This window comes from Eimeria tenella, genomic scaffold (assembly GCF_000499545.2).
Source record: "Eimeria tenella Houghton genomic scaffold, Eth_scaff90, whole genome shotgun sequence".
Lineage (NCBI taxonomy): Eukaryota > Apicomplexa > Conoidasida > Eucoccidiorida > Eimeriidae > Eimeria > Eimeria tenella.
This window is the reverse complement of record NW_013543466.1, coordinates 16,479-29,743: the sequence shown is the minus strand read 5'-3', so window position 1 is coordinate 29,743 and position 13,265 is coordinate 16,479. Positions and strand designations below refer to the sequence as shown.

General features: G+C 49.0%; 4 protein-coding genes across 4 annotated transcripts; 2 read left to right on the top strand and 2 right to left on the bottom strand.

Annotated features, from left to right (window-relative positions):
* Positions 1-423: 423 nt before the first annotated feature.
* On the bottom strand, positions 424-996 carry ETH_00002230 (reticulon domain-containing protein, putative; the record flags this gene model as incomplete). Its single annotated transcript, XM_013378608.1, has 1 exon — positions 424-996. One exon carries the CDS (start codon positions 994-996, stop codon positions 424-426), a length of 573 nt encoding a protein of 190 aa, XP_013234062.1.
* A 6,422-nt stretch (positions 997-7,418) lies between these two features.
* Positions 7,419-8,033, top strand: ETH_00002225 (uncharacterized protein; the record flags this gene model as incomplete). Its single annotated transcript, XM_013378607.1, has 1 exon — positions 7,419-8,033. One exon carries the CDS (start codon positions 7,419-7,421, stop codon positions 8,031-8,033), a length of 615 nt encoding a protein of 204 aa, XP_013234061.1.
* Positions 8,034-8,193: 160 nt separating this feature from the next.
* ETH_00002220 (uncharacterized protein) lies at positions 8,194-9,297 on the top strand (the record flags this gene model as incomplete). The annotated part of the gene is made up of 2 exons (XM_013378606.1): positions 8,194-9,081; positions 9,259-9,297. The coding sequence occupies 2 exons, from the start codon at positions 8,194-8,196 to the stop codon at positions 9,295-9,297; spliced, it is 927 nt and encodes a 308-aa protein (XP_013234060.1).
* A 725-nt stretch (positions 9,298-10,022) lies between these two features.
* On the bottom strand, positions 10,023-11,767 carry ETH_00002215 (glycolipid transfer protein, putative; the record flags this gene model as incomplete). The annotated part of the gene is made up of 6 exons (XM_013378605.1): positions 10,023-10,089; positions 10,238-10,300; positions 10,484-10,550; positions 10,729-11,020; positions 11,283-11,365; positions 11,665-11,767. 6 exons carry the CDS (start codon positions 11,765-11,767, stop codon positions 10,023-10,025), a joined length of 675 nt encoding a protein of 224 aa, XP_013234059.1.
* Between the last annotated feature and the right edge of the window lie 1,498 nt (positions 11,768-13,265).

Here is a 13,265-nt window from a genome sequence, read left to right as displayed (position 1 = left end):
TCCGACGAGAGCCGCCGAAAGAGCGCTGGTTACAGCAGCAAAGAGCACAGGCGGCTAGGTAAAGCCGCCCCAACGAAGGGCGACAGCGACGGCGCTGCGAAGTGACTGAGAATAGGCTGGCGTCCAATGCACTGGATTAGAAATAGCCCCACGTGAGACGAAAATAGTCCCCCAAACTTGCCCTGCGCCTGGTGCGTCCGACACACTAAATTGGAAACAGCCTCGTGCGGGACAGGACTAGTCCCGTCACCGCCGGCCATGAGGGCTTGCATAGGCCGCTGCTGTACGGCATGGGAGTCTGTCTCTAGCACAGCTCCCGTGAAGCCGCGAATTATAGCTCCCCTTTACATTGACGTAATTACAGATAGGCGAGGAAAGGTTACGGAGAGACCTCTTCGGTCCCACAAGCACCTACGAACCCCACTAGTGCTTTTTATCACTCACTTCCATCTTTGGAATGGACTGGAATACTTTGTGGAATGCCTGGTTTGCTAGCTTGATGTAGGGGGAGACAACCGGGTATATAGTGTCGTGGAAGAGCGAAGAACAGCTGCTGTACAAAAACCAACTCCAAGTCGAGACGAACACGAGGCTGGCAAATGACAAGAATGAAGAAACATAACCGAGCGTCAGCAGCGCGCAGCACACCTTCGTCGTGAAGAATACATTCTTCCACAAGCAAACGTCCCGGCAAAACTCCAGGAACTGGTTAGTCCGATCGTACAGCCACTCCACCTTGGACTCTATGCCGGATCGGCTGACAATTTCCCAGGGTCCCTCCTGTGTCGGAGTGAGATGCAGTGCCTTTAGTAACAGCCCAAGCATGACTGGAGCAAGGCACAGGTAGCAAAGGAGAGACACCATGCTCTTTCCCATTGCAAAGACGAGGAAGTAGAACAGGTTCACCGACACGAAGAGGGCCAGGCTGTTTGTTCGAGACTCGAGGCCAAGTAGGCGAGCCACAGTGCAGCCGCCGCATTCTTGTGAGCTCCCCATCCTGCAAGTTCGCCGAGGGACAAAGGCACCAGTGGAAGTGGGTGGAAACCTCTGGCTTCGGCTCACTGGCAAGGGGGTTTCGGAAAGCGCGGGAACTTCAGGTCCGCAATAACCCAGTGTTTCACGACTACTGGGTTCTTTTCGTCATAAAAGTAGATAGCGCCTTGTACAGACACTGCGAACCCACAGAAACAGCCACGAGGCAAGACCTGTGGAAAGCAGCAACGCAGCACCCCACGCAAGACGGAACGGGAGCGCAGGCACGCCTGACAAAGACGACGGCCGGAAAACGGGAATTTCCTAAATCAACGTAGCTCACAAAAAAACAAAACCAAGAAGATTCAGAAGACATGGCTTGCAACTTGACCTCTTTTCGACGCCCTCCCTCCCTGCGACCTGCACAACGCCAGAGAAAAGCGCGCCTCACGCTGCTCAGTTCGGAAGGGGCCCCCACAATCGCGAAGATTACCTTGCGTGTCTCTATATTAGTATCTTAAGCAAAATGACATAGACTTGATTATCTAAACATGTTTTCCGGATTCCAATGAAATACGCCTATCTTAAATGCGGAGGTTTTTTGTGTGTCACTGCTCAGGACACGTGAAACGCAAAAGTGCAGCACATGCTACAATTCTCTATTTTGTTGGATTGATCAATTCAACTTTATGCTGTGAAACCTATTAATCAGCTATGATCGATTCGTTTTCCCGTAGCGCTCAATTGAGTACTGGCATTGTTCATGCCAGGTGCCGTTTCAAAGCAGTTGTGATGGTAAGGTGAATCCGCTCTGGTTTCCGCAAGTGTTACCGCAGACAATAACCCCAAATGCTTGACTGCTGTACTATCATTTTGTTTTGTTTTCTACTAAGAGAATAAAAGCCGTCACTATCGCCAAGGTTCCGTATACCCGCAGCAGGGGTTCTGGTCCGGTAGAAGCTAGGGTTGGTTTCCACAGAATTGGCAGGACGGAGGGGAAATTCGACAGCTCTCCGGTGCCTTACTGAAGTGTGTATTAAAGCTCTGCGTCGATCGAGGCATCTCACAATGCATCACACCAGACAAATGAATCGTTTTCTTGAGAGATAGGCCCATCGCACCTGGTTGCAGCATTGTCCCATTCTGAAGTAGAAATACGACTAGCAGTTTCCAATTAAACAATGTGTGGGAAATTTGCTGGCTTTTCGCCGCGTTGCCGAGCGCAAATACTGTAGTTTTGAGCTGGTGTCTCCCGACGAAGCGGTATGAGGTGACTCTGGTTTCACGCTGCGTTACCCGGCACGAGTTACAACTGCACAGCATTCAGAAGCACAGCTGGCACGATTACAAAATTATTTTTGAAATTTGTTCGTGCCAATATGCAAGGGGCAAAAGTAATACCGGGAAAACGTTCCTGCTGAACGTTGAAAGTTTTTCTGGAATTACTTCGGTCCCTGCATACTGGCACGTCGGTTTTCCCCCTATTCACCCAGTTTAATAGCAGTATCTTGTTAACCACGTTTTGCGAGGAGAGGGCAGTTTTGGGCGCATAAGGGGGGCTTTTTGTGGTGCTACACTGTCCTCACTGTCCCTGCAGCTGGGAAGAATTCAGGTTAAAATCCACACATACTGCCCTAAACAGGCTTCTGTCTCTGAATCTAGCATAGCCCATAAGACCAGCGGCGACAAGTGAATGCAACATAGTCCGTGAGGCCAGTGAGACGGCTTTTGCCTAGTAATTTTCGAAGATCTTCCTATATCATTACAGGCTAAATAGGGCAACACACCGAGGCCTCTCATGATGCGACACCCTAAGTAGGGACCATACAGAGTTAGGCTCCACTCTTCAAAACGAAGGCAGCTATGCAGCAGAGCATAGGCTTCAAGAAACACTATTCCTGGTTTCGTCGCCTCTACTGGTTACCCGCTAGAAAACTGCGAAGAAGGGGTGGCGATGTCGGATGGCACCAAGTGACAAGAAGGCATATGTTCTCTGCCGCGCAGCTGCAAGAGGTGCGGAGATGACGGACACTACTATAAGGATTGCGCTGCTCCAACCAAATAAAGGCAAAGGGCCAAAATTTTAAACAAAGAAAACGGGCACTAACAGGCCCCACATTGAGGGAAAGCACAGGCATTTCTCATACGGCAAAGCCTGGGAGCTACAGGAGACAAACCTCGTAGGCGCCAGCGACAAGGTGAAGCGGTGTTGTTTGTTGTCAGCAGAATGCTGCATACCATCGAAGTCCCCTTCAGCTGGAGGCAGAGGCTCCTGAAGCAACAATGAAAGGATGCCATAAGTGTAGAGAAAACAGCAGGGCCCAGGCTGTAGGTTGAAAAGAGGAAGAAATGTTGGCTATTAGGGATAACAATCTGGTGGAACTCCTGTCAGCACGCAGGCTGTCAGGAAGATTAAGGAAACCAAACGCAGGAAGCTTCTGATAGAGACCGCACTGTTGGCGAGAGCAAAATTTTAGGGAGCTGGCAGATGATGGAGAGGGTTTACTGTGCAGTGTGGGAACCGGAGCGTTTGTTTTTGAAATACTTAGACAACAGCGCTTCTGCAAAGGGCCCACTGCATAGTTTTCTTAGCCCGATCAGAACTGAGTGACTGGGACTGCGCGTACGGCGTTTACAACAAGGAATCCATTTTTCGCCGTTGCGAATAGGGAGCAGCAAAATGTCGACTTTGTGGTGATGAGGCTGCCTGTGTGCTTTGGGAGTATGCGTCTAGCAAAGCGCTTCCTTACGGGGTCTGTTGTTCATTTGACTAAACTAGCTAGCCCTCCTCGTACATTCAGTCCGGAAGGAAACGAATCTGCGCTCATGCTCAATGGAGCAATGTACCGCTCAAAATGACACAATAAGCAGAGTAGCAAGAGAAGCAGCCGCAGAGGACGCGGGGGCCAACTCCAGCTGAACAAGCCTACGAGATGCTGGCCAAAAAGGCGTCCCTAACGACTGCGGCAGAGGGGGCTACATTTCTTCAGCGCACTATTTAACATTGCAAGGCATGCCGCGAAGCAAAGGCCAGAATGGCTATAAAGGAGCCACTGAGCACAGCTCAGGTTATTGCGATTCACCTAGCGATTAAGCAACAGGGAGTTAACACCTTACTAACCCTACAACTCTCCATCATTCACATATTTAAGGAATACCAAGAAAGGCTAATCTGTCTTCTAGCAGAGCAGTTTAGTAGAGCCTCTGCTGCCCGTTCCAGCGTCCCAGTTCTGGCATTTCTCGGTGACGCTGACCAGGCAAAGTCGCCGGTGCAACGCCATCCGCGACTCCACATAGCTCGAACAGTGGATGCGGTGAGACGCAGCGCAGAAGCTACCCCACGCCTTTGAGGTGCTGAAAAAGCATTAGGCACGGCTACTAAATATCTGACTGGCAGGGCAGCGACCAACAGGTCCATATGGCCATCAAACTTTACTGCTGCCATGCAGACTCACTGGTGGGGCCCCCATATACAATATGCCAACCGATCAGCTGGCATTCCGCAAGCGAGCAGTAGGGAAGTTAGCAGATTTCGCATGGAAACTCCTGGTTTTCCTGGATTATCTGGCCAAAAAGGCTCACTTCATTTCCACGAAGAAGACGTCCACAGCAAGTGGCACTCTTGAAGTTTATGCTGGCTGTGTTATTCACTACCAGGGGTTCTCTAAGGAGCTCATTTCCATCAGAAGCCTTCATCTTCAATAGGAACTAATGGAACAGCTCTGCAATCGCCTCAACATTAAGCGTGTCATGTTCTTTGCTTCCTGAGCTATGGACAAAGCGAACGCATTAACTGTACCACGAAACAGATGCGCATTAACAATCAATGTAGCGAACGGCACCAGGAGAGTCTCTTCCTTGACCTCGAATTGGCATACAATACAAGTAGTCATTGCTGAAACCAAAACCAAAGCTTTTGAAGTCGCGATACGCCAGAAGGCTCTTCATGCCACAGCAATGCGAGCTCTCTCGCATCGAATCTTACATAACCAAAGTGCTCGAGCAACTCTGTGACCGGGAACTGAGTCACTTTCCACACAAAGTGGCAGCAAAAGACGTTCGGTGACTGCAGAGTTCGCGCCACCTAGAGCTCAAGGGCACTAGAAATATGAGAAAACGAAAGCCTTCTGTAGAAAAGAATGCGCAGAAATCTACCTAATGTTGAGACTTGACAGTAGCTACAGGGAAGCAGGGCAGGCATTCAAGGCCCAACAAAGTACAAGCCTAACTAAGAAAATAAAACATGAGTTTCCATTTCAAAGAAATAATGGCTTCTTCATTTGTAGCAAAGTCCTGCTTGGCTCCCTCGTGTCTCGTTTTTTCTGGCTACATAGGTTCATACGTGTTTCTACTTACTAGAGACAAAGGTAGTACAAGAAAATGTTTAAAGCAGCACCATTGTATGCCAGTCCCCCCAAGGGTACATTTGTCCGGCTTTGACCTTTTCTTTGTGAGTGCATTGCCACGCAATGCAACTAGAGGGCCTCTTGCGATCTCTAAGCCCTGGGTTGACCTGAAGAGCACCATAGTAGGCCTGATCTCTTGGTCATTATGTGCTCTTGCGTGGTTATTAATTTCTATTCAGTATGCAAGTCTATATACATTGAACCATAATTCCTTGAAAGGGACCTAAAAGCCATTTCTGGGCTACGCTGTAGTGCTGCGCATTCTAGTGTCCACAACTACCTAGTTTCTCTTCCTAGTGATTTGTTTTGCAATCAAAGACCCAATTTAGTTATTTTTAACCGTCGTACTTGCATTTTGGGAATGTGGGACTCATCTATCCTTGAACTGAGCCTGTATCAGTCCACCAGCACAGATCTCTGCCCTACTAATCATGGCTGTTGTGCCAGCAGTACAATATTATTCTCCAAGCTTTCTAACGACGTAAAATCATTACGAGACTGAGTTATCGTGAAAAAATGACTACTGAGTGTCCTCTACTTACACTATGGTGCTGACTTCCATGCACTTGATTATGTATTAATAGAAATGTGTCTAGGGCATTTTAGAAAATATAGCTTTAATGCTTAAGCATGTGAGTTTGCACTAGGCGAAGTAGGAAACACACAAAGGCAAGTCGACAACTCAAAATGAAGAGATCCATCGTGTCAGCCAGCAGTCGCCCTCAGTAGATCACCTCCACCACACCTCGGGTCATACTAAACGAGCCTGAAGTAGAGGCCCAATATACAAGTATAAGAACTTTGCAGAATAGCTCAAGAAGACCCAGTGAAAACAGTCATCTTCCAGTGGCACAACTTCAGCAGAAGGGAATTTCACTGCCATGAGATCCAATAGATAGTCAGTCCAGTATAAAAGCGTTCTCAAAAATCACACTATTAGGCCCAGGCAACACTGAAAAGATAATGAAGTTCAAGATCGCGCAAGCTGAAGACCCGGACTTCGTATAGTCTGTACAAGCGTCCTGTTCGCAACTTGCGAGCGTCGGCGCACGGAATTTTTGCAACCTCACAGTAGAGCATATCCCATAATGCACAGGACACAAAATTGTCTTCTTAAGGACAATATCTCTTACGAAGATAGTTGTTTCAGTCCTTGATACAGTACTCGGAAGCCTTCTTGGAACTCAGCTCCTGAAGACGCTGCGGGGCCCTCCTGCATGCTTTTTGCTCAACATTCCCTCTTAAGAGAGTATAGACAAGCGAAATATATATTTTACCTTACATATTTTGAGTTTTCGCTCTTTTGGGAGCTCCTTGTGTTAGGCCCTTTGCCATGCTTCGAGGATGAGTTGGAGGCAGCAGCCGACTGGCTAGTTCAGTGGACCGATGCCTACTCATAGGCCCGTTGCCAGGTAGCATGCACATCATCGGTTCGTTACTTTTGGTTTAATATTGCTGACACAAAAGGAACGGAATATCTGAGAAACTTTTCAGGGGAGAAGATGTTGGCGACATCCTGTACAGGACTTACGCCGATAGACGCAGGTTCGCGCAACATCAAATCCGTCATTTATTTAAGCAGCTCTCTTAGAACACGGGATTCTTTCACTCCTATGTCTCACACAACGTGCATATTCCTGTTTCCAATCATCGGCACTGCTTTGTAGGCGGCATGTTGAGCGTTATCCGCTAAGGTTCGTGCTGGAAATCATACAGATGGTGCATGCTTCAGAAGGTCCTTCCACTACATTTTTTAAGTGTTTAATTTAATCAGCATCTCCCTCTACAACCATGTGTTCAGCCAAACATGAACTGAGATTTGCTGGATAATCTTCTACTCTCTGCCTTCGCGCCTCATTGCCTTCCGAACTTTCGCCTTTCCCCGTCCATTTCATTTAAGGCGCAGGTAGCTTAGATTCAAGTGGCTCACTTTGTGCCAAATTTCGGCGCGGGTTTCACGAGGAAGAAGATCATCATACAACTCAGGTTTTTGGTCTTCCAGTGGCTAAATGTAATATTGCTGCTTGCTCGCATTGCAGAATGCTGGCTCTTGAGGAACGCCATGATGTGCTGACTTCAGTGGAGCGGAAGCTCTCTACAAAATCTAGAGCTGCAGTGGTCGGCTGGCTTGGTCGACTCATGCCGTCAATCTCATCTTATTTACGCTCCATAAAGATTTCTGATGCTCGTAGGACTCAGGGAGACTCAACATGTGCGACACAGAACAAACGCAGGGGCGTGCAGCTGGAGCCAGCGGCGCACAGAGGAGCAGGAAAAGCCGAGGCCAATTTGGCCGGCCAAGACAATTCCGATGCAGAGGGTCTCGACAGCCACGACCATGTTACTGATGTTGAGCCTGACGCCCTGCCGACGCCCTTGTCGTCATGCTCCATAACAAGCACCCGTGACCGGGCAGCAGCAGCTGGAGTCTCGGCGCTGCCTACTTCTCCGCCTCGCGAGGTAGCTGCGCAACATTGCATGGAAGACAGTTTCCTGCTGTCTGCAGTAAGCGGTGAGCATATTCCAGGAGATGAACAGAGCCGAAGCGCGAGGCTGGTTGACCAACGAGGCCCTCAGGAGCACCGCCTCTTTGCCCTAGCAACTTCCCTCTGCATGTTAAAAGGCTTTAGCAAGCTGTACCAACGTTTCGAGTAAATGCTACCGATCACTTCCTATTTTGAATAGGCACTGATCTGTAGACTTCTTTGAGACTCTGTAAAACGTGCTGGGGCTAGTTAAGTATGTAAAGGCATGTACATAGCTGCAGAGGTGCTGAGTCCCCGCATGTGTTTTGTCTTGAGTAGATCTAACTTCAATGACGATTGCAGATAATTCGGCGGAAGAGAAGGAAAGCAGGAGGGCTGTTTATTCGGAGTGCTTGCCGGAAGTGCAAATGGAGATGCCAGAGCCTCTAGTTTCCGATGACCCTAGTGGGCAGACTACTGGCACTCCTTGGCTGTATGGGTGCTGCTGGTGCGGCTTGAGAAGACAGCTGCCCTTGTGGCCTAAATCAGGTGAATGTGGAAGAGATGCGGAAGGAGTTGCGCACTGTGAAAAAACAAGCCCTCGGGAAACCCACCTACTTCCAGACGGGCCTAGCCCTCCTAGAATTGACATTCGAGGAAACAAGAATGCTTCCTCTAATGTGAATACATCCAAAGACAGGAAGAAAGATGAATCCGATACGGACAAAAGCGGCAATAAGCAATTAGCCGTCTCTACTGCTGGGCCCGTACAAAAAGTGAGAATGCTTCAGCAGCAGCAGCCAGAACGTACCACGGAAAGTCAGCCACGACGCAGAGTAAACTGCTGTGGTTTTGACACGTCAACACAAAAAGTGAGAAAGCAGCAGCACCGGCAGCAGCAAGACTGTACCACGGAAAGTCAGCCACGGCGCAAAGAACAGCGTTCTGTTTCTGACGCATTAACACCTCCCTCTGGCCTTTGCGGATGGGTACTCAGTCCATGCGCGTGGCTTCACGCATCTTCAGAGTTTGAGGAAAAGTTAAACGACTCAGGACCAGAGGGAGATGATTCTGCATGTCGTGAATCAAAGAAGGACTCACTGTGGCACGACGTCAGCTTTCAAACCGTAAGCGGAGTTCGGCGTCGCACCTTGAGGAGGGTAAGGGATGAAGAACGCCACGTTTGGATGGAGTACCAGGAGCTGACTCTTCTCGACAATTCCAGGCGATTTCAATGGGTACGTGACAACCCCAGTTCTGTTTAGCTTTGTTATCTGTATGTGCACTGGATGGAGGATACATGAGCTCATGAGCCACGAGCTGCCCGTGCTCCCCATAGAAAATTGCTACGAAGCGCCAGCTGCACACTGCTTGGAGCCACCCGGCAGATCTCTGTATATGTGGGTTTGTGCCAGGTGGAAGTGGTCGACAATGGAGGAGCCCTCGCAGTGTGACAGGAAAACTACGGCATGTGCAGCGGCTGAGGCTGGTGTGTGCTGCGGGAATAGAGCAGAGCTGCTGGGATGCAGTTCTTCTTTCGTATGTGTAAATACTGATAAACCCGTGTCAGATGAAGGGGGGAGGACCCATCAGCCGGCCGATTTCTTGGGCAGCAGCATTTTCAATCAAATGCCCGTGGTTGAAGTCCGAAACTTGCTAAGCATACTTAAGCATTAGACTGCACTTGAGTGTCGCGCAAATGGCGCCTCGCTACTACGCCGCAGAAGTTGTCTGAGACGGCAAAGGACACCCACTGCAGCTTTGTGGGCCACAAAAAGACAGACGGTCTCGGGGCACCACATTCAATATAGCGCAGGAGCCGTGCACGACAGATTTACGTTACCCAGACATTAGGCATTATTTCTGTACACATAAGGCTTCACCAGATTGCCCGTGATGATGCAGCGACGGAGGAACGGGCACCAAACAAGGGCCGTTGTGCTGCTGCTGAAGAATATTTCGCAGCGACTTCGCCGAAAACCTGTGGGCAGCCTTGCGTGTGTCTACCGCTCCAGTCAGACGCTGCTGCAACTGCCACGGCGGAGGCCATTCACTACAAAGAAAAACGTTGACAGCGACACATTCAGCTCCTCTTGGCGTAGGCGGCGAAAACGGGATGAGACGAATGCCAGTGTTTTTCCTGTTTTTCGGTGTTGAGCACCCTCGTCACGGACATCCCTCACGCCTTGTCAGGAAAATTGCAGTTGGCTTCTTCCAGCAAAGTATTCAGTCGCGCGATAACTGGCCTGAATGGAGTAAGCATCACGGTGCCACAACGGCGACATAACCACTGACACTGCGTGATGATGCCAGACGACATACTGGATTTACAAGTAGAGGCGTAGAGCTGGACTTTGCCTCGACACGTATCGGAAACAGTGTGTATCTACTTACAAGACCACCTGTTGGATGCTGCCGAGACAGTTTTCGGCTTCGTCCATTTCAAAGCCCAGACGCCTGTTCATAGGCAGAAGAAATTGCAACAGCAAGTAGAAAACTAGGGAATAGCCTAACCATAAATTCCGTCTTTCTGCAAAGCGTTCGCTGGGATTTACTGGAAGGTTTGCAGCCAAGCAAAAAGCTCCTGCCTCCCAAGCAGTGCCGCAGGCGTCAAGCTGTGCATACTGGAGCTACAATTACCTGACGAACTCATCCTTCGAAGGTGCAAGGCTAAATGCAAGAGAAACGATGTTAGAGACCAGGAAACCTGTATTCAAGAACCACACATAAATCATTCGCCTTCCTCTTGTCCTGACGCACTTATGATTTGAACAGCTTCTCCCCGAGTTTGTCATGATGTTTCAGTGCACTGTTTACAACTATGTAATTTCACAACTATGTGAATTTAAGGTATGTAGGATTTAGAACCGGTTTCTCCGGCTTACTGTGATAAGGCTTGAGAACACGATCATACGCATCCAATGCACATTCTTTGACTGTTGCATCCTTCATGGTTCCGAACGTGTTGCAGATGAGAGTGAAGACGAAGTCAAGCGCTCGTTTCATCCACAGCATCCCCTTCACGCCGCTGTTTTGATCTTTCCTCATTTTGGGTATTCCCAGTTCCTTGAGCTCCCATGCAATTAGCTCATCAGCAGTAACCACACTGCCGCCTCGAGAATTGCGCAGGGCTTTTGCTGCTTCCCTCATCCGGCCAGATGAACTCGCGATGTCTTGCTGCGCCGCACAAAGAACAGGGCAAGTGGAACCTCCCTGAATTTACTCCTTCCCAAATCCCACGTCCTTCCACATCCCTGGCCTGCGTTGTCGGCCTCCCTGTATTGGCCTTCCCAAGATATGGCAACGTGTTCTTGAACTTCCTGAACTAACTAGATAATGCGGAATGTTGCGAAAGCTGCAGGTTGGACAGTCTCAGTTGAGCCCTATGGCAATGTATTTTCTACGAAAGAGACATTCATCACGTCCCGCGTGGCTGTACCTTCAGATGCCGGGATATAAATCCACTGCCGAAGACCAGCTCGTAGACTGCAGATATCTGCAGCGCCGCATCGGCAAGTTTCTCTGCAGAAAGGACTCAAAATTGAAGCTGGAGCAGTGGTGTAGCCGCCAAGTAAATCTTGCCTCCTACACGCTTTAGCTGAAATCCAGTTAGATGCAGCGGCATTGTGGCGACTTTTTTGTTGAATGGGTTTGTATGCTGTCACACCGAGCAGACAATGCATCGGGCTTTGTGGCAAATGACTACCGAGGCAGAGCCAATAGGATGAGCAACCCGTTCGCCTTTCACGTAACTACGGTGAAATGTTGTTGGCTTCCATCTAACCTACAAACCCACTCCCCGTCACGCGCAACTAGCTCACCGCAGTCCAGCCGTCCCTCTGCATCAGGGACTGCTCGGAACCTTTCCAAGATGGTATTGTATAGGGCAGTGCCCTTCAGAGGCTCTCCGCGTACGTCTGACATTTCATTTAGAGCTAAACTTCACAGAATTTCAGACTCTCAATGGAGAGTTTCCCAGGCGGTCACACGCGGAATCTTCGAGAGCGCTGGAGTGTGGTTGACATTCAATGGATGAAAAGCTCTCGCCAATAGGACTAAATGACACCTGATGTCCTTTGTCTGCTTATTCCTTAATACATATATCCAAGCGGAGAGTTCAAAAGACCCATTTATTTAGAGTCGACGTGAGCTTTGACTCATCCCATGGTTGTCTGGGCTGCGTCTGCGCTACTTCTGTGCCGCCGCGCGCTCTAATGCCTCCAGAACCAGTCGTGAGCGCATACTTAAAAATTCCAATAAGTTAATCCAACGAGATGAAAAGTTTTGGCCGCCATGTAGACCTGAGATTCGGGGGGAAATCCAGAGACACTGATGGGGCTGCAGTGATGTGTACAGCACGAGAGCAATCGCACCACAAACACTTCCGTACCACTTCAGGAAGACCCATATCTGGAACTTATTTTAACGTTAAACAGTTTTTTTTTTAATCAACCGAATATACTCTGACACTAATGTAGCACAAAAGCGCTGCAGCGCCAAACTAGTGTACTTGCACGTGACGGCCGTGGTGAAGGCACTGCTACAGTGATTTCGAACTTTTCAGTCTCTCCCAGTATAGCTGTCATGTAGGCAAATTAGATATCTAAGTTCAGCAGTGAATTTAGGCTTAACTTATTGTGTGAGTTTTTTTTGGAGGAATCCAGAGTCTGCATCGCCAGCATCTTAGAGCAGCGAAGGGATAAAGGGGCTTAGAGAGTACAGAATTCAGAAGCAGTGCCAGAATGCCAAAATGCTACGGTGATGATAGAAACGCAGCAGAAGGCTCCTAGTGAAACGTCACAAGTGATCGATGCATGAACGAGCTGCTAGCCGAACGGCATCCCTTCAGATAGGAGAAGGCTGCAACTGTGAGTAGCTCTAAGTGTGAAGCACATAAGCCAACTTCGTTCTGAAGGGTTCTTCGCTGCCAAAAAGGCAAGTAGGAGCACAGACAAACCCCGGTGCCGGACGAATGATGGAATGTGCAGAAAGCGATGAGCTCCAACAAGTAACCATGCAAATAGCTCATCCAGTGAAAAGGGCTGCAGACACGGCTTCTGAACAGCACTTCAGAATAGTAGCGTCTAAATAAACTTGGCATACGCCACTAAGACTACAATCGTATTTCCAGCTACCCCTCCGTCGATCCGGAGAGGGAGTGGGCCTCCTTTGTTCAAAGCTTTGAACGTCTTCACCGGAGAAACAGTGAAGAGATGAAAAGCTCTGCTGAATAGATGTGTATAGCTCAAGGTTGAAAATTCTTGCACAAATATTACTTGAACTATTTGCCCTTCTAGAAGTCTTTGATGTCTACTTGTTCATCAGGAATTGAACTACTGTGCTCTCCGCTGCTAGTTCCGTCCTAATTGCTCAATTATGGTCCAGACATTGACGTGAAAAGTAAGTTTAGGTCGAAAGCAGC